This window comes from Schistocerca nitens, chromosome 1 (assembly GCF_023898315.1).
Source record: "Schistocerca nitens isolate TAMUIC-IGC-003100 chromosome 1, iqSchNite1.1, whole genome shotgun sequence".
NCBI classification, from domain to species: domain Eukaryota; kingdom Metazoa; phylum Arthropoda; class Insecta; order Orthoptera; family Acrididae; genus Schistocerca; species Schistocerca nitens.
Window position 1 is genome coordinate 426957156 of NC_064614.1, and position 24663 is coordinate 426981818.

At 38.9% G+C, this 24663-nt stretch overlaps 1 protein-coding gene across 6 annotated transcripts in view; it reads left to right on the forward strand.

Annotated features, from left to right (window-relative positions):
• Positions 1-24663, forward strand: part of LOC126250644 (tektin-1) — a 215978-nt gene that overhangs the window by 40519 nt on the left and 150796 nt on the right. For all 6 annotated transcript variants that reach the window (XM_049951580.1, XM_049951578.1, XM_049951577.1 and 3 more), the window contains exons 2-4: positions 441-627; positions 23027-23217; positions 23491-23763. In XM_049951580.1, the coding sequence (XP_049807537.1) occupies positions 442-627; positions 23027-23217; positions 23491-23763 (650 nt within the window). In that variant the 5' untranslated portion in view covers position 441. The remainder of the gene's footprint in view (positions 1-440; positions 628-23026; positions 23218-23490; positions 23764-24663) is intronic.

Consider the following 24663-nt stretch of genomic DNA (forward strand, 5'->3'; position numbering starts at 1 on the left):
AACACAACTCATCTGTCAAATAGGACAGGCTACATGAGATTGGGGCTGGAAAGTAGTATAGGAAGTGTATTACGGAAGCTAAGTGGATGGCAGAATTTATGGTAGTGATGACATTACTTTTCAGAAAGTCATATGCTGCTTGTATTAAATATTGATAGATATAGTCCTGTGTAACATTCTGTTGAAGATATAACTTTTGGTTTGGGCACATAATTCTGCATGTGAAGTTTTTTTCTCTTTTGGGGAGGTGAAAAAGGGGGGGGGGGGGGGCAGCATAGGAAGGTATGAGATATTACACACTCACTTTTGATTAACTACAGTCTATTCATCCCTGATTTTCCTTGCTTAGCCTTCCTTTTGTTTGCTCTGTGAACATCAGTTGTATATAATTATGTAATCTTCCTTTTACTTCAGTTCATATATAAATTTTTTTTTGACAGAATGTCGAAGCATCATACCTTGGCCACACTGCCCTGTCAACAACTACATTTTACACTGAGTGAATGGATTCAAAACAACAAGTTACTGAACAAATCAGCAGATTATCACCATGATTTAGCTGAAAGAATACTGTCTGAAGGATCAAGGGCTAGAGAGGTGACAGCACACACAACCAAAGCCAACAAGGTAATTAGAAATATTTATTTGTATTTAACGATATGTGTGGCTTTTTTAACCAAATGTAACATGCAAAATTAAAATTTCAGTACAGTTTTAAAGAAAAGGAAAACATTTACAGAGAAAGTTTTTGAATTTCCATCAGTCATGCCAAAGTTTGCATAAATGATGTTACGACATAATCGTTAAATCTATCAGGAGCTCTACATGCTTTGGTTCACTTTCTCAAGTGACATTTTTGTTTTAATTTATGATTGTTTGAAGCTCGTTTGATATCATTTTCTTTTATTTGTTTATTTACAGATTCACTGTCTATTCTTCTGCACTCAGAATCACTCAGAGTCTTTAGATCAGTACACCTGATATCTTCTTCCACAATATCAACATGTCTGGCAATGTTAACTTTGTTATTAATCAATATGCTGTATTCAGCTTTGCTGTAGTCTGGTAAAATTGCAAAGTATGCTTTATGATCCCATTTTGATGTTGTCAGTTCTTCTGGCACACATACAAAACCTTACTTCCATACAACTTTAAATGTTTAACATTAAGTTTCTTCCCAAAAAATATCTTATAATGAGTTTTCCTTTCAATAGTATTAGCTAAAATTCTGTTTTGAGGTATGTAGCTATGCAAACTACTTTAGATCAGCATATTCTGTCTACTTTTGCTTCAGCTAACAGAGGTCCTGACATATCCATAATTAACCTGTTATGTCTTTCAGCTGCACCATGTAATTCATGTACATAGGTCGGACAGACATTTAAAATGATGCCTTTCCAACCTTATAAATTGATAAAAATCTAAATGTAAATATTGTTTCCCATTGACAAACCTCAATAATTTCTTAATTGTTTTACAAGTTAAATTTTCTGTTTCATTAACAAATTCCACAAAACAGCCATAAACTTGATTTTTTGATGTGATACCATAGACACTATCTGCTTCAATATAATCATCAATAAAAGTGAGAAAATATCAATCCCCATGCAAACCGTGACTTGAGTGTGGCCCATTCAAATCAGTCTGAGTAATTTATAATGGTTCTTTTGCTTTGCTTCTATTATTTTCACAAGCTAAATTGTGCACTTTATTTTCAGTACAGACTTTACACCTCATAAATTCTAATTTTAAATTTATTGGCAATCCATCTGCTAACAATTGTTTACACAGTTTATACAGTGTTGTTGTTGTGGTCTACAGCAAATCATTAAAATTTGTAAGTCTAAGGCTACAACACCATTTTTTCTTTACTGACATACTGTCTATACTGCAAAATACTATTCATGTTAATACTTTCCTTGTAAATTATACCTGTCACTTTGTACAGCCCATCTTCTTACTAAGCAGTCACAAGTACATAAGTTATCATCTTTATCAAAAACTTTTGAGATATTGCCTACAGTACAACTTGATATTTTTCTGTTGCTTTAGCACAGCCAAACAAATTTCTGTCTACATCACTGACATAAAATATATTTTTCATTTCACTTGGAATCCTGTCACCGCAAAAAGGAAAATAAGTATTATATTTCCTATTTTTGTAGCTTGTAAAACTTTACTGCCCTAAATTTTTACTTTCACAGGCTCTTTTAAATGTATGCACTCAGAAAAATATTTTTCATTGTTAACAACATAATATGTGCAACTACTATTCAATAACATATCAAACTGTACATTGTTATCTGACTCAACATCATGGGTTGTACTCCTGTTACAAATCTGCTCATGCCATTTCCATTCTCTGTACTCTGGATGATAACCATTTCTTGAACCATCCCATTTACTTTGACCATGTGATGAATTGTTGTTATCCCTACTATGCTGCTCACTTTGCCCTTGTTGCAAAATACTGATCAAATCCCCAATATAGATCACAGATTTTGGCAAAGTTCACAACAAGGATTTTCACTTTTCTTTTTCTGTCAATTTCATGCCTGCTAATTTTAATTTATTTACTTTTTTTAAACTTACTGAAGAATGTTACCATGTCACTATAGTCTTTTAACCTTGGATTGTCCATTTTGTTTCTATACACAATTTGAAGTGCCATCAATTCCTTGGAGTATAATTCATCCAACATTTTCATTACCTTAAATGCAGTGTCCTTATCACTCAAGAATTCTAGTTGCTTGTTCAATATTGCTCCAAATATGTATTTCATTGTGCTCAGATTTCTTCTTCCCAAGAGTCATCCTTATCCATGCTCATTTCTGCTTTTGAAGCCATTGTATAATATTTGTTCATTTTCAGATGCATTTCCATTCACCACTTCCAGTTCTCTTAGTCTTCCCCATCACACACAGGTCAATTTCAGAAAGAAAACTTTTCAAACAACAGTCTTCCTTTTAGTTCACAGCTAGCTAACAATTTTCATTTTTCATAACACCTGTTAACAACCACAAACTGCTACCATGTTAAGAACATTTGTTGACAAGGCAAATACTTTGTGTAGTGGAGAGGGATGAAAACCACACACACACACACACACACACACACACACACACACATTCAGCTTTTTTTTTCACACATATGTAATCATCGTTGAAAGCGCTCTCAACACTGTTGATGTAAATGTACCACATTCCAACACTAACAACTCTTAGGTGCTTAACTCAGAAATTACAAATTATTTCTCCGGTTTCACAAGTTCGCACCATAATGCTGATGGTGTGTCATCACCCAACACCGTCTCGTTTATGGTGAGGTGCAGCTTTTGCCTCAGTGTGCGTTATAATCATTGCAATATTTGAGACTTCACTATCTCATACTTGTGCACAGTCAGAGTATTTAGCAGTAGATCACTGATGAGATCTGCTTGTTCACTTAGATGTTTGAGAAGTATTGACAGCTTGCTCTGGTCATCCTTGATCCCTGCTGTCCTCCTTATACGTTCACATAAAGCAAACCACACTTTTGGTGAGTCTGTGTGAATGGGCAGCAGCTGGAGTTCGACAGACAGTGGGTGGTTCTGGTAGTGGTTGTTTCGTGCTGGTCCCAGTGAGTTGTCGCTGTGCATGCCATTGCTTGGACCAATTGTGGTGGCCTGATGAGGTATGGCCACTGTTTATTGTACCTGTCAGCATGGTGTGGTGTGATATTCTGGTTGGAGCTGTGGTTCGGCATGCGGCGTGGCCGGTCAGGCAGTGACATCACAGCTGTGGAGTGGCAAATGTCGTGACATGGCTGATAACTCTGTGCCATCATCCATGTGGCGTATAGAGGCTTCAGCAGACTGTGGAGAAATGTAATTCTGTTGGATATCATAGTTTTCTGGCAGTGTTTGTCTGTGTGTCGACTGTGCACACTGTTCCGTTACTCGTGTCATGGCCATCATGATTGCTGTGGTTGCGTCAGTGTAATGAAAGGTGGCGTGCAGTGCGGGTGGTGTAGCAAGTAAGTCCGCGTTAATGGCATCACCCCTCTTGGTTGTAACACATGTCACAGTAGGTGGGGTAAAGTCATAGTTGGTCAGAAGCCATTGAGGCATGGGAGGTCTGTGCAGTTTGCCCATAGGATCAGCGGTGTGTCATGTAATCATCGTCGGCTGGATAAATCGGCCTATGTGGTATGGGGTTCACTGTATGTGTGATGTCTGGCTCGAATTTGATGCCCTTTGTTGTCAGTGTGGGTGGTGTAGCAGTCAGGTTGTAATTTTGATATCCATCTTGTGGTCGTAGTGCTGTTGATGTGTATGTTGTGGCATCCTGGTAGCTGCTGATGTTTGGTTGTAGTAAAATGGTCATGTCGTGCATCCGTACCAGCATGCGACAGGCATGAGCATATCCTGGTGAGAGCTGGGGTGTGGGAAGTGATGAGGCTGGCGGGGCTGTGACATCACACCCGAGGTTTAATGTGGTATGCGGCACGGCTGCCATGATGTCACCCACGTGATGTACGAGAGCAAAAGTGATTTGCAAAAATATGGCATTCTGTTCAAAATCACTGTTAACTGGCACTATCTGTCTCTGAGACTACCAAATTAACTGACCTGGATATTTGTTTGTTGTCACTGATTGTTCAGCATCTGTTACGTCACTGTGGTTGGTGTCTATAATTAGCTGTTAGTGCCTGACATCTCAATAATGGTAGAGTCACTCAGTTGATAGGGGGACTTGGGATTAGCATTAGTACTAGCTGAATGTATATCATCATTCCAGATGCACTTGAGAATGGTGGGGGCGGCAGGTAGCACCATTGTTCGTAACTGCCAATTGTCGCTGTCCCTTTGTTATGTAGTCTTATGAGGTTAGTGTCCACATAAACAGTTGTGGCACTATTTTCAGGGTTTCTTAAAGGCACTGTGGTTGATGGGAGTTCAGTATCATAGTCCTTATGAGTGCTCTGATGTGACAACGGTTGCATTGTTGTGCGTGTATTAAACACAGAAGTATTGCAATATCTGTCTTGTAGCAGTGAAAAGTCGTTAGACAAACACTTGCAACACTTGCTATCATTGACTGTAGCTGGCTGACCATCAGTGTGGGTAGGATCTATGTCGGCGAGGTGTTGGATTCTCACGTCGGGTGGAGGTGGAGCAACATGTCATATGATAATGTCATGGCGTGGGTGTCAAAAAACTTGGGATCATCGAAGTAGGTTTTGGGTAACAAACATGATGTTCATGATGTGTAGTGACTGTCAACATTACTGCTTCACGTACAAAATACACTCCTGGAAATTGAAATAAGAACACCGTGAATTCATTGTCCCAGGAAGGGGAAACTTTATTGACACATTCCTGGGGTCAGATACATCACATGATCACACTGACAGAACCACAGGCACATAGACACAGGCAACAGAGCATGCACAATGTCGGCACTAGTACAGTGTATATCCACCTTTCGCAGCAATGCAGGCTGCTATTCTCCCATGGAGACGATCGTAGAGATGCTGGATGTAGTCCTGTGGAATGGCTTGCCATGCCATTTCCACCTGGCACCTCAGTTGGACCAGCGTTCGTGCTGGACGTGCAGACCGTGTGAGACGACGCTTCATCCAGTCCCAAACATGCTCAATGGGGGAAAGATCCGGAGATCTTGCTGGCCAGGGTAGTTGACTTACACCTTCTAGAGCACATTGGGTGGCACGGGATACATGCGGACGTGCATTGTCCTGTTGGAACAGCAAGTTCCCTTGCCGGTCTAGGAATGGTAGAACGATGGGTTCGATGATGGTTTGGATGTACCGTGCACTATTCAGTGTCCCCTCGACGATCACCAGTGGTGTACGGCCAGTGTAGGAGATCGCTCCCCACACCATGATGCCGGGTGTTGGCCCTGTGTGCCTCGGTCGTATGCAGTCCTGATTGTGGCGCTCACCTGCACGGCACCAAACACGCATACGACCATCATTGGCACCAAGGCAGAAGCGACTCTCATCGCTGAAGATGACACGTCTCCATTCGTCCCTCCATTCACGCCTGTCGCGACACCACTGGAGGCGGGCTGCACGATGTTGGGGCGTGAGCGGAAGACGGCCTAACGGTGTGCGGGACCGTAGCCCAGCTTCATGGAGATGGTTGCGAATGGTCCTCGCCGATACTCCAGGAGCAACAGTGTCCCTAATTTGCTGGGAAGTGGCGGTGCGGTCCCCTACGGCACTGCGTAGGATCCTACGGTCTTGGCGTGCATCCGTGCGTCACTGCGGTCCGGTCCCAGGTCGACGGGCACGTGCACCTTCCGCCGACCACTGGCGACAACATCGATGTACTGTGGAGACCTCACGCCCCACGTGTTGAGCAATTCGGCGGTACGTCCACCCGGCCTCCCGCATGCCCACTATACGCCCTCGCTCAAAGTCCGCCAACTGCACATATGGTTCACGTCCACGCTGTCGCGGCATGCTACCAGTGTTAAAGACTGCGATGGAGCTCCGTATGCCACGGCAAACTGGCTGACACTGACGGCGGCGGTGCACAAATGCTGTGCAGCTAGCGCCATTCGACGGCCAACACCGCGGTTCCTGGTGTGTCTGCTGTGCCGTGAGTGTGATCATTGCTTGTACAGCCCTCTCGCAGTGTCCGGAGCAAGTATGGTGGGTCTGACACACCGGTGTCAATGTGTTCTTTTTTCCATTTCCAGGAGTGTATTTATTTATACACATTATCTACATCTACATCTACATCCATACTCCGCAAGCTACCTGACGGTGTGTGGCGGAGGGTACCTTGAGTACCTCTATCGGTTCTCCCTTCAGTTCCAGTCTCGTATTATTCGTGGGAAGAAGGATTGTCGGTATGCCTATGTATGGGCTCTAATGTCTCTGATTTTATCCACATGGTCTCTTCGCGAGATATACGTAGGAGGGAGCAATATACTGCTTGACTCCTCGGTGAAGGTATGTTCTCGAAACTTCAACAAAAGCCCGTACCGAGCTACTGAGCATCTCTCCTGCAGAGTCTTCCACTGGAGTTTATCTATCGTCTCCGTAATGCTTTCGCAATTACTAAATGATCCTGTAACGAAGTGCGCTGCTCTCCGTTGGATCTTCTCTATCTCTTCTATTATCCCTATCTGGTATGGATCCCACACTGCTGAGCAGTTTTCAAGCAGTGGGCAAACAAGTGTACTGTAATCTACTACCTTTGTTTTCAGATTGCATTTCCTTAGGATTCTTCCAATGAATCTCAGTCTGGCATCTGCTTTACCGATGATCAACTTTATATGATCATTCCATTTTAAATCACTCCTAATGCGTACTCCCAGATAATTTATTGAATTAACTGCTTCCAGTTGCTGACCTGCTATATTGTAGTTAAATGATAAGGGATCTTTCTTTCTGTGTATTCGCAGCACATTACACTTGTCTACAATGAGATTGAATTGCCATTCCCTGCACCATGCGTCAATTCGCTGCAGATCCTCCTGCATTTCAGTACAATTTTCCATTGTTACAACCTCTCGATATACCACAGCATCATCCGCAAAAAGGCTCAGTGAACTTCCGATGTCATCCACAAGGTCATTTATGTATATTGTGAATAGCAATGGTCCTACGACACTCCCCTGCGGCACACCTGAAATCACTCTTACTTCAGAAGACTTCTCTCCGTTGAGAATGACATGCTACATTCTGTTATCTAGGAACTCTTCAATCCAATCACACAATTGGTCTGATAGTCCATATGCTCTTACTTTGTTCATTAAATGACTGTGGGGAACTGTATCGAACACCTTGCGGAAGTCAAGAAACATGGCATCTACATGGGAACCCGTGTCTATGGCCCTCTGAGTCTCGTGGACGAATAGCGCGAGCTGGGTTTCACACGATCGTCTTTTTTGAAACCCATGCTGATTCCTACAGTGTAGATTTCTAGTCTCCAGAAAAGTCATTATACTCGAACATAATATGTGTTCCAAAATTCTACAACTGATCGACGTTAGAGATATAGGTCTATAGTTCTGCATATCTGTTCGACGTCTCTTCTTGAAAACAGGGATGACCTGTTCCCTTTTCCAATCCTTTGGAACACTACGATCTTCTAGAGACCTACGGTACACCGCTGCAAGAAGGGGGGCAAGTTCCTTCACGTACTCTGTGTAAAATCCAACTGGTATCCCATCAGGTCCAGCGGCCTTTCCTCTTTTGAGCGATTTTAATTGTTTCTCTATCCCTCTGTCGTCTATTTCGATATCTACCATTTTGTCATCTGTGCGACAATCTAAAGAAGGAACTACAGTGCAGTCTTCCTCTGTGAAACAGATTTGGAAAAACACATTTAGTATTTCGGCCTTTAGTCTGTCATCCTCTGTTTCAGTATGATTTTGGTCACAGAGTGTCTGGACATTTTGTTTTGATCCACCTACCGCTTTGATGTAAGACCAAAATTTCTTAGGATTTTCTGCCAAGTCAGTACATAGAACTTTACTTTCGAATTCATTGAATGCCTCTCGCATAGCCCTCCTCACACTACATTTTGCTTCGCGTAATTTTTGTTTGTCTGCAAGGCTTTGGCTACGTTTATGTTTGCTGTGAAGTTCCCTTTACTTCCGCAGCAGTTTTCTAACTTGGTTGTTGTACCACGGTGCCTCTTTTCCATCTCTTACGATCTTGCTTGGCACATACTCATCTAACGCATATTGTACGATGGTTTTGAACTTTGTCCACTGATCCTCAACACTATCTGTACTTGAGACAAAACTTTTGTGTTGAGCCGTCAGATACTCTGAAATCTGCTTTTTGTCAATTTTGCTAAAGAGAAAAATCTTCCTACCTTTTTTTAATATTTCTATTTATGGCTGAAATCATCGATGCAGTAACCGCTTTATAATCGCTGATTCCCTGTTCTGCATTAACTGTTTCAAATAGTTCGGGTTTGTTTGTCATCAGAAGGTCTAATATGTTATTGCCATGAGTCGGTTCTCTGTTTAACTGCTCAAGGTAGTTTTCAGATAAAGCACTTAAAAAAATTTCACTGGATTCATTGTCCCTGCCACCCGTTATGAACGTTTGAGTCTCCCAGTCTGTATCCAGCAAATTAAAATCTCACCCAGAACTATAACATGGTGGGGAAATCTACTCAAAATATTTTCCAAATTATCCTTCAGGTGCTCAGCCACAACAGCTGCTGAGCCAGGGGGCCTATAGAGACATCCAATTACCATGTCTGAGCATACAACTTAAATACTTGGCGTCTCAGTATACACTGTCCCAGGTACAGAGATACTGTTTTTTGCAGTGATATTCCTGGGGATGGAAGTCCATAGAGCTTGTGTCCCCATACAACTGAAAAAAAGGAGAGAGAGAATATTTTTACAAGCCTTTACATGAAACATTTGGAAATCTACATTAATAGTAACAATCATCAAAAAATCATAAATATTATTTAAATTTTCTTAACATAAAGTAGGTACATTATATTGTGATAGGAAATATAGGATGTTGGGACTTTGTTAATAAAACAAGTCACACTTATGAGACTGTTGGGTTGGCAACAACCTTGTTTTTGGCAAACATCTATTTTTATTGAAACTTTGTGTCTGTGTTTTGGTCACTTATGGTTCTCATTGCTTCAGTTACATTATAGTAAACTCATAAGAAGAAAAAAATAACAATTACATCTAAAGAATGAAACAAATCAACCGAAAACTAATGAAATTTAATGAAAGTATTAACTTTATTGTTTTAGATTTACAGGGCTATTACAAATGATTGAAGCGATTTCATAAATTCGCTGTAGCTCCATTCATTGACATATGGTCACGACACACTACAGATATGTAGAAAAACTCATAAAGTTTTGTTTGGCTGAAGCCGCACTTCAGGTTTCTGCCACCAGAGCGCTCGATAGCGCAGTGAGACAAAATGGCGACAGGAGCTGAGAAAGCGTATGTCGTGCTTGAAATGCACTCACATCAGTCAGTCATAACAGTGCGACGACACTTTAGGACGAAGTTCAACAAAGATCCACCAACTGCTAACTCCATTTGGCGATGGTATGCGCAGTTTAAAGCTTCTGGATGCCTCTGTAAGGGGAAATCAACGGGTCGGCCTGCAGTAAGTGAAGAAACGGCTGAACGTGTGCGGGCAAGTTTCACGCGTAGCGCGCGGAAGTCGACGAATAAAGCAAGCAGGGAGCTAAATGTACCACAGCCGATGGTTTGGAAAATTTTATGGAAAAGGCTAAAGCAGAAGCCTTACCGTTTACAATTGCTACAAGCCCTGACACCCAATGACAAAGTCAAACACTTTGAATTTTCGGCGCGGTTGCAACAGCTCATGGAAGAGGATGTGTTCAGTGCGAAACTTGTTTTCAATGATGAAGCAACATTTTTTCTTAATGGTGAAGTGAACAGACACAATGTGAGAATCTGGGCGGTAGAGAATCCTCACGCATTCGTGCAGCAAATTCGCAATTCACCAAAAGTTAACGTGTTTTGTGCAATCTCACGGTTTAAAGTTTACGGCCCCTTTTTCTTCTGTGAAAAAAACGTTACAGGACACTTGTATCTGGACATGCTGGAAAATTGGCTCATGCCACAACTGGAGACTGACAGCGCCGACTTCGTCTTTCAACAGGATGGTGCTCCACCGCACTTCCATCATGATGTTCGGCATTTCTTAAAAAGGAGATTGGAAAACCAATGGATCGGTCGTGGTGGAGATCATGATCAGCAATTCATGTCATGGCCTCCACGCTCTCCCGACTATACCCCATGCGATTTCTTTCTGTGGGGTTATGTGAAAGATTCAGTGTTTAAACCTCCTCTACCAAGAAATGTGCCACAACTGCGAGCTCGCATCAACGATGCTTTCAAACTCATTGATGGGGACATGCTGCGCCGAGTGTGGGAGGAACTTGATTATCGGCTTGATGTCTGCCGAATCACTAAAGGGGCACATACCGAACATTTGTGAATGCCTAAAAAACTTTTTGAGTTTTTGTATGTGTGTGCAAAGCATTGTGAAAATATCTCAAATAATAAAGTTATTGTAGAGCTGTGAAATCGCTTCAATCATTTGTAATAACCCTGTATAATAAGGAAAATAACAATAATATCTGTAAAATGAATGAATCAGCTATAAAGTTATGACATATAAGAAAATATTTAACTTGGCTATTTTAGACTTGTATTCATGAATTCTAGTATTGTATATAAGCAGTTCTTTGCAAGTAATGTTTTTACTTTATATCTGAATCCCTTTCTATTCATCTTTAAGCTTTCAGGTAGCTTGTTGTGTAGAAGAACTCCCATGCACTTTACACTACCATGTTCTTTATATAGTTATTGACTGTTTATAGATAAATAATTTTAATTATGAGTGTGACGATGGCGGAGGTCTTTACTTTTTTAAAACAATATGTAAATTATCATGTATAAACCACACTGTTTGATCAGTATAAATATAAGGCACTGGAAAGCTACTGAACTCATGAAATACTGTAGATGTCTAATGGTGGAGGAATGAACCACTTGTCTCATTATCTTAATTATAGTCTTCTGAATAATAAATATAACTCTCTGTGAGACACACCAAAATGGTTGTAATAGGTGAGTATTGAGTGCACAAGTGCAAAGTATGTGCATTTTAGTGTTTTGATGTAACAGACTTTGTTCAGGGCATTAGATTTGTAGAAAAAATTGTGCAGACTATTTTTTATGTACATCAAACTTTATAATGTCATCCCTCCATGCTCCAAGGAATTTAGTAGTTACCTTTTGATTAATCTACACCTACATAATAGGTGCATCTGCATAATAGGTACATTTTCAGATCTGATATCTGTTCATGATGAAATTATGACTGATTGGTGAAAATTTATATACACAGTTTTTCTCTTGACCAGTAACAGTTTTGCTGAGTTAAATACATTTAACTGCTTGGACTTTCTATCAGAAATCATGTTAGGCAGTTCATTAGCACAGTAATTCAAATATAGTGTATTGGTGTTATCAGAACACATCACTCACAGATCTTTTAAAATGCTTTGGGGCAGATCATTGATAAATATAATAAACAAAAGTGAACAAACTGTGAAACATTGCAGAATGCCTCATAACTAACAACTATGACTGTGTGCTTCCAAATGTTTTTGATCTGATTTCAACTTTTTGTACTCTGAGAGTTATGATCTAAACCAGTCATTACATTTTCCCCTAATTCCATATTGTAGTAGTTTATCCATAAGTAATTCATGACTGACAAGTTGTTGTTGTTGTGGTCTTCAGTCCAGAGACTGGTTCGATGCAGCTCTCCATGCTACTCTATCCTGTGCAAGCTTCTTCATCTCCCAGTACCTACTGCAACCTACACCCTTCTGAATCTGTTTAGTGTACTCATCCCTTGGTCTCCCTCTATGATTTTTACCCTCCATGCTGCCCTCCAATCCCTTGATGCCTCAGAATATGCCCTACCAACCAATCCCTTCTTCTTGTCAATATGTGCCACAAATATATCTTCTCTCCAATTCTATTCAATACCTCCTCATTAGTTATGTGATCTACCCATCTAATCTTCAGCGTTCTTCTGTAGCACCAGATTTCGAAAGCTTCTATTCTCTTCTTGTCCAAACTATTTATCGTCCATGTTTCACTTCCATACATGGCTACACTCCATACAAATACTTTCAGAAACAACTTCCTGACATTTAAATCTAAACTCTGTGTTAACAAATTTCTCTTCTTCAGAAACGCTTTCCTTACCATTGCCAGTCTACATTTTATATCCTCTCTACTTCGACCATCATCAGTTATTTTGCCCCCCAAATAGCGAAACTCCTTTACTACTTCAAGTGTCTCATTTCATAATTTAATTCCCTCAGCATCACCCAACTTAATTCGACTACATTCCATTATCCTTGTTTTGCTTTAGTTGATGTTCATCTTATATCCTCCTTTCAAGACATTGTCCATTCCGTTCAACTGCTCTTCCAAGTCCTTTGCTGTCTCTGACAGAATTACAATATCATTGGCGAACCTCAAAGTTTTTATTTCTTCTCCATGGATTTTAATACCTACTCCGTATTTTTCTTTTGTTTCCTTTACTGCTTGTGCAATATACAGATTGAATAGCATCAGGGAGAGGCTACAACCCTGTCTCACGTCCTTCCCAACCACTGCTTCCCTTTCATGCCACTCGACCCTTAGAACTGCCATCTGGTTTCTGTACAAATTGTAAATAGCCTTTCGCTCCCTGTATTTTACCCCTGCCAGCTTCAGAATTTGAAAGAGAGTATTCCAATCAACATTGTCAAAAGCTTTCTCTAAGTCTACAAATGCTAGAAACATAGGTTTGCCTTTCCTTAATCTATTTTCTAAGATAAGTCGTAGGGTCAGTATTGCCTCACGTGTTCCAACATTTCTGCGGAATCCAAACTGATCTTCCCCGAGGGCGGCTTCTACCAGTTATTCCATTCGTCTGTAAAGAATTCATGTTAGTATTTTGCAGCCGTGGCTTATTAAACTGATAGTTCAATAATTTTCACATCTGTCAACACCTGCTTTCTTTGGGATAGGAATTATTATATTCGTCTTGAAGTCTGAGGGTATTTCACCTGTCTCATACATCTTGCTCACCAGTTGGTAGAGTTTTGTCAGGACTGGCCCTTCCAAGGCTCCCAGTAGTTCTAATGGAATGTTGTCTACTCCCAGGGCCTTGATTCGACTCAGGTCCTTCAATGCTCTGTCAAACTCTTAACGCAGTATCGTATCTCCATTTCGTCTTCATCTACATTCTCTTCCATTTCTATAATATTGTCCTCAAGTACATCACCCTTGTATAGACCCTCTAAATACTCCTTCCACCTTTCTGCCTTCCCTTCTTTGCTTAGAACTGGGTTGCCATCTAAGCTCTTGATATTCATCATACAAGTGGTTCTCTTTTCTCCAAAGGTCTCTTTAATTTTCCTGTAGGCAGTATCTATCATACCCCTAGTGAGATAAGCCTCTACATAATTACATTTGTCCTCTAGCGATCCCTCCTTAGCCATTTTGCGCTTCCTGTCAATCTCATTTTTGAGACGTTTATATTCCTTTTTGCCTGCTTCATTTACTGAATTTTTGAATTTTCTTCTTTAATCAATTAAATTCAATATCTCTTCTGTTACCCAAGGATTTCTATTAGCCCTCTTCTTTTTACCTACTTGATCCTCTGCTACCTTCACTATTTCATCTCTCAAAGCTACGTATTCTTCTTCTACTGTATTTATTTCCCCCATTCTTGTCAATCATTCCCTAATGCTCTCCCTGAAGCTCTCTACAACCTCTGGTTCTTTCAGTTTATCTAGGTCCCCTCTCCTCAATTTCCCACCTTTTTGCAATTTCTTCAGTTTTAATCTACAGTTCATATCCAATAGATTGTGGTCAGAGTCCACATCTGCCCCTGGAAATGTCTTACAATTTAAAACCTGGTTCCTGAATCTCTGTCTTACCATTGTATTACCTATCTGATACATTCCAGTATCTCCAGGCTTCTTCCATGTATATAACCTTCTTTTATGATTCTTGAACCAATATGATCAAGTTATGCTCTGTGCAAAATTTTACCAGACTGCTTCCTCTTTCATTCCTTACTCCCATTCCATATTCACCTACTACGTTTCCTTCTCTTCCTTTTCCTACTGTCGAGTTCCAGTCACCCATAACTATTAAATTTTCGTCTCCCTTCACTATCTGAATAATTTCTTTTATCTCATCATACATTTCATCAATCTCTTTGTCATCTGCGGAGCTAGTTGAAGATTGAAGGCCTTTGTGAGATCAAGTAATATTCCTGTTGTATGTTATCTGTCACTGAATGCATTGTAAACTTTGCTTAGAAATGAATGAGACCCCATTTATTGATCTTTCTTTTCAAAGACAAAACTGATGAGGGCTCAATAAACAGCTACTTTCCAGGAACTTAATAACATTGTCACACACTGCATCCTCAAGAAACTCTGATATGCTTGACAGGATCAAGATGGGATTTTAGTTATTAATATCACTCCTTTCACCTTATTTACAAGAGAGAAACCACTTTTACTACCTTGAAAATTTTAGAGAATTGGCTCAATAGAAAGAAGAAGTTTATTGTATCTGACATGGGATTTGAGAAGGTAATCAGATATGCCATCAAAAGCTCATGAGTGTGTTTAGCTCATGTTTTGTAATATTGAAGATTTAACCTGGTTTATGAAATGTTTGCAGGTGAAAGGCAACAGACCAATACTTAGCATTGTATCTATTAATGAAATAAGCAGTGGTGTAACTGTTTATTTTTATACGTCGTCCATTGAAGATGTTGCCTGCATTATATTTCCTTGAAAGTACAGGCAATTTGAGACATGACAGCTACAAAATGCTTTAAGTAAAACAAAAAATTTAACTTCAGAATATTTATTACAAAATTTTAGCACCATGTGACAGGTTTGACAACATAAAAACTTTCACAAGACATGCAATTGTATAGCTATCACCATGATTCTTTTATAACTTTACAATTATGAATGTTGAACATATACATTGTTGTTTTAGCACATTTCATAAATTATAATAAAGGTTTTATAAGTCTGGGTAGCTGATTAATGATTACAGATTTTTTTCATTAGAACTTTCGCGTTGACAACAATTTAACAGAAATACATCCCTTAACTCACTTAAATATGTGCCATATTCAGTGGCAATGTACAAATTTCTTATTACTATTGAGGAAAAGAAAACATTCATAGAAATTAGAAATTAATAATGAGAAAAAATGAAAGGTATGATATTGGGAGTTAGTTCTTCAGGTATTACGCAATTGCCCTCACTGTACTGTGACATTGTATCAGATTATTAATTGGTTGCTATCCATTACCAGGGTTTGGGGGGTGAGGGTGGGGGGTGTTAAAGCCCTTTATTTCTCGGTCTTTCGGAAACGCTTATGTCAAGTGGAGATGTCAAATTTACCTTATTATATCTACATATTCTAATAATAATAATAATAATAATAATAATAATAAAAGGTAAAAATATCAAATACTGCGTATTTACAACAACCCTTGGTTTAGTTAAGTCTCTTTCATTATTGCGCCTATGTGCATGGCAAGTAGTTGGTGGATTGGCACTGGGACTTTAATGGTTGTGTCCTTGTCAAATACTTTTAACTTGTGCTTGTCCATTTAACACGGAGTGAAACAGCGAAGTTATCGTGTGTTGCACCGTGGATTCCTCCACAAATATTTGTTCATTTCTTGGAAACAGTGTGCGTGCTTTTGGTAATTTCAATGCTGTGACATAAGACCTACAATTTTACCACCTGTGGCCTACTGTTTACCTGGCGTAATGTGCTTATTCAGCGGAGAGGAAATCCATTGATCAGCACCCATGATAAGGTAAGTTCCTTATAAAACACTTCTCCATTTATTCAGAGTTGAGTGTAGGCTAGTAAAAATTTTTGTAAGTTTGCACACACATACTAAGCGTCAGCACACTTCACTTTTGAAAAAAAATATCACTTTTACACAGGTTCCTTGCCGAATTGCCATCTGACTCTATTGATCATTTATTTTGCATAAAGTGTCTGCTTTCATATGCTGTTACTCTTTCAACAAACTGTTATTTACATAGTTACAATTTTAATACATTCACAAATTGCATATTATTGCTGTCATTCCATTCACACTTACTTCATAAACAATCATATAATTTTAATTTGTAAATAATAGATTCATTTACATTCATATTGTAGTATAACTATGCATAACCTCAGTTACATCGATCATCCTTATATACATATATACGTCTGTATGTTTGGGTATCACAAATCTTTACATAAGAAACATTATACATAATTCCTTCCACATTAATCATGGGAACTTGTTATTTATTTATGGAGCAGGTGGGAAAATATTGGCATCTACTTCAAATACACTATGCACTGCTTGCCTAACTATGCTTATCATTCCCTCTAGAAATGAAGGAAGGAATCTGTTTGACTACAGGCCCATTGGATTATTAAAGAAAGGATGTATAACTGATATATCACGTTACAAGAAGACTCTCAGCCAGCACTGTTCATGGTAGATTCTTGTTATGTTTCTACTACATGAAATAGATATTGTTTACTTCAGATGTCATGTAACTTAAGTACTCATGACATGTGTTTAATTTCCATAAATGTTGTTGTCATTCAACATGTAGAAATAATAATCCTGTTTATAATGATAATGTACATATACATATTATGAAGAGGAAAATGGGTGTTGGGAGTTTCTGAAATAATGACTGTGCCCTGTGTGTACGTCGGCCCCTTACTTGTTCGGTAGCATCAAACCTAGATCATTACGATGTCACTTACCGGGCTGCTACTGTGTATACTTTGAATTGATCATTCATATCAGTTATATGTATAATATTTCTTACAACTAAATTTTACTTACTTGAGGTGTGGCCCATTGAACTTGTATGGTACCATGCCACTCTTGAAGCTTATCATCTCTTCTTTCACGCCGTGTTGGTGCACCGGTTGCTGGAAAGAAAATAACTTAAAACTAACTTTCAACTAAATGTGTAGTAGCTCAGTTGCTATGGATTCAGTCATTCTTTTACGTCAGTATGCAGCTGTTTTATTCACTTCATCTGCTCAGTACACCACCAGCTTCACTTACCTTTACCCTGTAAAGAAAAGTATCTACAAAATTCTAAAAGCATGAGGTACTTGCGCTCCTGATCTCTGTAACCTGCTGTCATCTTAGCTGTCATCTTAGCTGTCATCATTCATATCCTTAAATGTATATTATGTGTCTCATGGTTCACTTTCTGTAAACACCTGTACATATCTGTATATAGTATATATTATTATTTTATGTGGATATCTCTTGTACATTTCCTTAGTTCAACATCGCATATATATATTAGATGTAGTCCACCTTAAGTTTATAGTTATAATATAGTTATTCCTTCTTTCTTTCTATATGTATATAATTCTTATAAATATACAAGTGGGAGAGTTCGTTTAGTTGCATTAGTTGGTGATAGTTAATTATGGCAGGTGTCTAATAATTAAATCTCCTGCGACCATGTTTACATGTACATGCAAACAAGCTGTTGCTTTCACCTTGTTTGTTGACATAGCTCACCACAGTGTGTGTCACAAACTCTGCTCTGCTTCGCTGCTCCTTGCGTTGAGTGAAGTACTGTATTGTTTAATAGCCCTCTCGATTTCACTTACCTATTACTTTATATATAAAAATACAAGTAAAACCTCTTATATGTAAACATGTTTCCTTAACACTAGTATTCTAAAGAAAACAGAAATTAAATTACTGTTACACACACAATGTACAGTCATTTTTAGTAAAAATACTTGTGTCAAAAATGTTTATTTCACAAATGCCTTTAAGTCCTTGTGGGAGTAGAGATCTTTGTCTTGAGCAGTCTTCTCGTAAATCAATCTAAAAGCTCCAGGATATGGTATTTTGGAAATTATACATGGTCCTATATAAAGTAATAGCCACTTCTTGTTTCAGTTTACTGTTTTTGTTGACTTAGGAAGGTTTCATAACAGAACTCGTTGGCCTTCACTAAACTGTGTAAAATGCTTCAGTTTCCAATCACAGATTTTCTTCCTATATTCAGCCCTGTTTTCCAGTGTGATTACTGGTTGTTTAATTATCTCCTCCAATGACATTTTCACCACTGGTATTTTTGGTAGGGGTGACTCCCATTTGCCCTTTTGTCTGGTATAAAACATTAATTCATTTGATGTGAAACCAGGAAGAATTTGCAAGATTGTTAATGACTTGCATGAAAGGTGTGCATACTCTACCCATTTTGTGTGTGCATGCGGTGTGAATGTTCTTATGAACTGATTAACTTCCTTGAATATTTATTCTATGGACAATGCCTCAGGGCAGAATCTTGATACTAAGATGTGTTTTATATCCTGTGGTGTCTTAAATTGCTTCCATTTCTGTCCTATAAAATATGAGGCATTATCACAAAGTATTACTCGCTCAGCTTGTGGCCCCATGTCTTGGTGTTCCCTTGTAGGTCTGCACCCAGGGAGGTTTGCTGGTGGTGTTTTGGAGGCTCCTCCCCCTGCCATCGAAGTCAGTACATTCTGGGATATTTCTATCTTCTCCTTAATCCAGGTAATGGCTGGTTCCTGAGCTTGGTTATGGGAAGAGCTGCTGTCACGATTCAGTTCAGGGTTGCTTACTCTGATCTCTATAGCTTCTTTGATGATACAGTCCCAATATTTCAAAGTCTGTGTTAGGACCTTGGTCTTGTCATAATCCATGCCATGAAGTTCCGAAAGGAATGCTCAGCAATTGCAGACTTATTAGGTCGTTGCAATCTTGTGTGCTGATGGTGTTCACAGCATCGGACTTCAATGGTGTGAACTATCTGACCTATGTATTCCTTACTGCATTGTCATGGTATTTTGTAAACCCCTGATTTATGAAACCAAGGTTATCCTTAACACTGCTAAGAAGTGCTCTGATTTTAGTTGAAGGGCAGAAGATGGTTTTCACTTGATATTTGCATAAAATGCATCCAACTTTTCCTGATAAGGCTCCACAAAATGGAATGAATGCCATGGCCGTGTTTTCCTAAGGTTCTTCATTAGTTTCTGCCAGTTGTGCTGCGAGTGTCAGACATAGAGCATCCCAGATTTGCCTTTCCTTATAACCGTTCCTCAGAAACACGAACTTCAAATGGGCCAAATCTTGTTAGAGACTGTCCTTGCCAGAGAGGGCACGAGCTCTGTGTACAAGAGTTTTTAGCATGCCTTTCTTCTGAGCAGGGTGGTGGCAGCTATCTGCATGTAGGTATAAGTCGGTGTGAGTTTTCTTTCTATACACGCTGTGCCCCAACCTGCCGTCATCTTGTCTTTTGATGAGAACATTCAAGAAGGGGAGCTCCCATCTGAATTTGATATTCTCATGTCTTCAGTTGAGATGTGCAAGAAATTCCGTCAGCTTGTCTCTTCCATGTGGCCAAATAACAAACATGTCATCCACATATCTGAAGAAATAGGTAGGTTTTAGATGTGCTGATTCCAAGGCTTCTTCCTCAAAATGTTCCATGTACACGTTAGCAATGATGGGAAAGAGGGGACTCCCCATAGCAACACCTTCAGTCTGCTCGTAGCAGTCACCATCAAATAGAAAATATGCTGATGTCAGAACATATCTGAACAGTTTGGTGATTTTATTATCAAATTTCTGGCCGATGAGTTCCAGAGATTCAGGTAACAGAACCGTAGTGCACAGGGAAACCACATTGAAGCTCACAAGTATGTCAGATTCCTTAATTGTGAGGTGGTTGATGCGTCCCAAGAAATCCAAAGAGCTACGGATATGGTGTGGGCATGTCCCCATGTGAGGGCTGAGCAGCTCCTTGAGGTACTTGGCGAGAGGATATGTCGGGGCATCAATGGTGCTGACAATAGGATGTAATGTGACCTGCTCCTTGTGGACTTCCTGTAAGCCATACAGCCTCGGAGGATCAGGGGCCCTGGGCCATAACTTCCTTGTGATCTCTTCAGGGAAGCCAGAATCTTTGAGAAGCGCCAAAGTTTTCCTTTCAACCCTCTTGGTAGGATTGGTGTCAATCTTGTGGTATGTGGTGCCATCTAGCAAGTCCCAAAGTCCCACATCTTCATGGTGTAACACTGGTGGGACAAGATTACCATACTGTTACCCTTGTCTGCCAGTAAGACCACTGTGTCTGAATCTTCTCTTAGTTTCCTGATGGCCGCCCTCTCTTTTTTGGAAATATTTGATTTCGTAGCTCTAGTTCTAGTTGCAGGGCCATAACTAGAACTGTTCACCCATTTATTTCATCATGAAATACGCCTGGAGAAATTGAAAAGTCACAATGCACAAATTTCTTATTAGTATTGAGGAAAAGAAAACATTCATATAAATTAATAACAAGAATAAATAAAAGGAATTATATTGAGAGTTAGTGATTTAGGTATTACACACTTTGAAGATCTTTACAGTACAGTTTTCATCTTAATTAATTGAAAATACATAATAGGTTTACTAATTACGTCCAAATCTTTCTGTTTTATATGCATAACATTGTTACACAGCGTACAAAACTGAATATGCTTCACATATGCTGGAAGTTGTATGAGTTAAGAATGAGCTTTCAATCTGTGATTATGGTTCCACATCAGTTGTAGAATATTTCAGAACATATGAAAATTTGTGCTGGGCTAGGATTCAAACATGAAATTCCTGATTTTTGTGAGCAGTTGCATTAACAACTTCAGCTATCTAAGCAAGTTTGCACATTAAAATTGTGTGAGCACAAAGGAGAATACATATCTAGATAGATGGAGATTTGAGCTGCTCCTGGAAGTGTGTTTGGATAGCTGAAACAGTTATGGTGATGAGCAATGTTGCGGCTTGCGTTGGTGCTGTTAGCAGGTTGGCATCGTGCAAATAGGGATAGTGGCATCTCATTTTCTTCTTGTGTTTATTGGCGCCACTACGTTTGCTAGCGTTGTCTGTCCACGAGTGGCAGCAGCAGTGGTTATCGATACCTAGTGTCATGGTACTATCTTTGGAAGGATGTCAAGTGTTTTCTGGGTTGGAGTAAGTTGGGGGTTCGGTTGGGATGGAGCAGCAGTGAGGACTGGAAGTGCAAGGACATGCTGGGACCGCTGGCGGCACACAGCCACTGCCGGATCGAGGGGCTGTAGTTTCGATGCCACAACCTTGTTGTCCACCGGACCCAGCATGTTTGAGTTGAGTGAACATTAACCCAGTAGTGAAACCTCCACTATTTTGAGATCACGCCATTTGTACGCTCGTTCTTGCTCGCAGGGTCGCTGAGACGAAGTGCAATGAGTGGAGTGTTTGGAGTTGGTAAAAATAAGTTAGCCATCCTCCAGTTCTTATTATTAATCAGTGAACTCCTTGTGTTTATTGGTGAAGTTCAACCACTTCTCTCTTGGTTTGATCAGATGATGATGGCTGTTTTTTTTTTTTTTTTCAAAAAAACTATTTTAATTTTGAGTTATTACTATTGGGGCCTTCAGCCAACAAATAATTTGAATTTCTGATCAATAAGGCCTTCAGCCATGAATGCAGTTTGTCTTAAGAATTTTTAATTAGGTATTGTCTCTTAATAGTGAAATTTTGTTGATTATTTTTTTTTAAATATTTTAGTATCTCTTGGAGAAGATTAACTGTTTTTAAGAATTTGCTATCCAGGCCTTCAGCCGTCAAATTGTTTTTGATCTATTACTATCGAGGCCTTCAGCCGACAAGTAATTTGAATTTATGGTCAATAAGGCCTTCAGCTATGAATACAATTTGTCTTAAGAATTTTTAATTAGATATTGTCTCTTAATAGTGAAATTTTGTTGATTATTTTTTTAAAAGTATTTTAGTATCTCTTGGAGAAGTTTAACTGTTTTTAAGAATTTGCTAACCAGGCCTTCAGCCATCAAATTGTTTTGGAGTTATTACTATTGAGGCCTTCAGCCGACAAATAATATGAATTTCTAGTCAATAAGGCCTTCAGCTGTGAGTGCAACTTGCTTAAGAAATTCTTATTAGACATTGTGCCTTAACAGTCAAATTTGATAATTGTTCCTTATTGTCAACCTTATTTGTAACTGGTTCCAAATAAAGTGTACGTGATTAGAAAAAAAACTGAGCAACCAACAGTAACTGAGTAAGGCCCCGTCCACACCCGATCCTGCCTTTCCCTATGTCCCACATTTCAGGTGACTGTTTGTGACAAGTGGGAAATGTGTGTTCGAGTTCCTTTCTAACACAAATTTTCATTTATTCTGAAATATTCTACAGCTGATGTGGAGCCATTATCATGATTTTTGAATTAATTCTGAATTAAATGAGCACGTTGATTGTCAACGCAATGTCTCAGAGTACTGCAATATTTCATGCTATACCATCATCCCTGAAACTGAACTGGGTTAGTCATTTAGTAATACAGACTCACAACTTTCCTTACAGAAAGAAGTTGACATAAAGTTAAAGGAACGAATAACAGACATCCAGTTTCACAAAAAGGAACTGGAAAAACAAAAAGAACAATGCTGCAAGGAAGAGGAACTGCTGAAGATGTATAAGGAACGTGTACTATGCACTATGGAGTCTTTGATTCAACAGGCTCTCAGTATTGTCAAGAAGTGTATTATTCTTAGGTAAGTGAATTTCAGGTAATAAACAGTTATTTCCAAATTAACTCATGTGCTCATCTGCAATAAGTACAAAGAATAAATACTGTTTTTGGTTTCAAATTTAAAGCATTTTTCCTTAGATTACAAATAATATTTTCAATAGAAGTGACAGTAGCATGTATATGTTAAATAGTGATTATTGTACACTTTGAAACTTGAATAATTAAATATTCATGCAATTATTTTTGCCACCTTGTGCATGATAATTATGTTGGTTTTATGTGTGTGGTTCTATAGGGGAAATCGATTGGGAATTGATTTGGTGCATGATGCTGTAGAAAACTCACTTCACAAGGAAGCTCAAACTATTGAGAATGCTCATAAATTGCTTCAGAATACTTTGGAACAGACGAATGAGCAGCTCCGCTTACTGCGCTCAACCAAATATTTCATTGAACATGATCACAGAGATAAGGCAGCAGCATTGATTGTTGATGATCACTGTTCAAACCTCAAGGAAACACGTCTAAACCTTACTTTTTATCAAGGGAAAGCTGAACTGGATGTAAGGTTAGTAAGTGGCCTTCTTCATCTTGAAATGATCCATAGCAGTAGTTTAGCATAGATTATGTATTATAGCTTACTGATAACAAAAGACTGTCATCTACCACAGTGCATCATGTTTCATGCTGCAGAATGATCAGTGACAGTAGCATTTTTATAATATTGGCACACAGATCAAAATTCACATACGTCTTTCATAGACATTAGAGAATCTTGGAGAGTACAACAGCAACACTGCATTCTTATCAATGTCTTTTATGAAAAGCTAAAAGTGGAATATATAGCATGGCAGCAAGGATAACAGAAGCATATATGAAGATCTCCAGGTGTAAACCAAGATGCACATGTTGTGATAGAAGTTACCAGTGTCTACACTCTCTTACAATAAAGGTGATGGCCAACTCTAGATAATGTCATAAAGCAGAAGTTTACACTAAAATATGTGCTACACATAATTTGTCAGTGAAAACTACAAAAGCTGAAACAAAATAACTTAATTTTGAGAGACTTGTCTTATATTTAAGGAAAAATATCACAAACTTTAGCAATAAATACTCTCTGCTATTATTTATTTAATGGTCATTAATTTTCATCATATCATCCATGAACAAAATTTTTCAGCATCCAGTCACATCATGATTGAGCTAAAACTCTAACCACAAAAAATTCTGATCATCTTCAAATATTTAAATTTTCAACTACCCCAGATGCAGCTTAAATACTGGGAAAATATACAATTTAAAATATTAACAAATTATTGAAAGGATAAACTAATGGGAAATGAAGGTGGTGTATTTGTCACAATAGACAAGAAATTCAAATTGACCAAAACAGAAATCAAAACCCCTTGCAAGATGGTTTGAGTAAGAGTCAGTATCAGGGGTGGGCATAAAATTGTAATTGAAT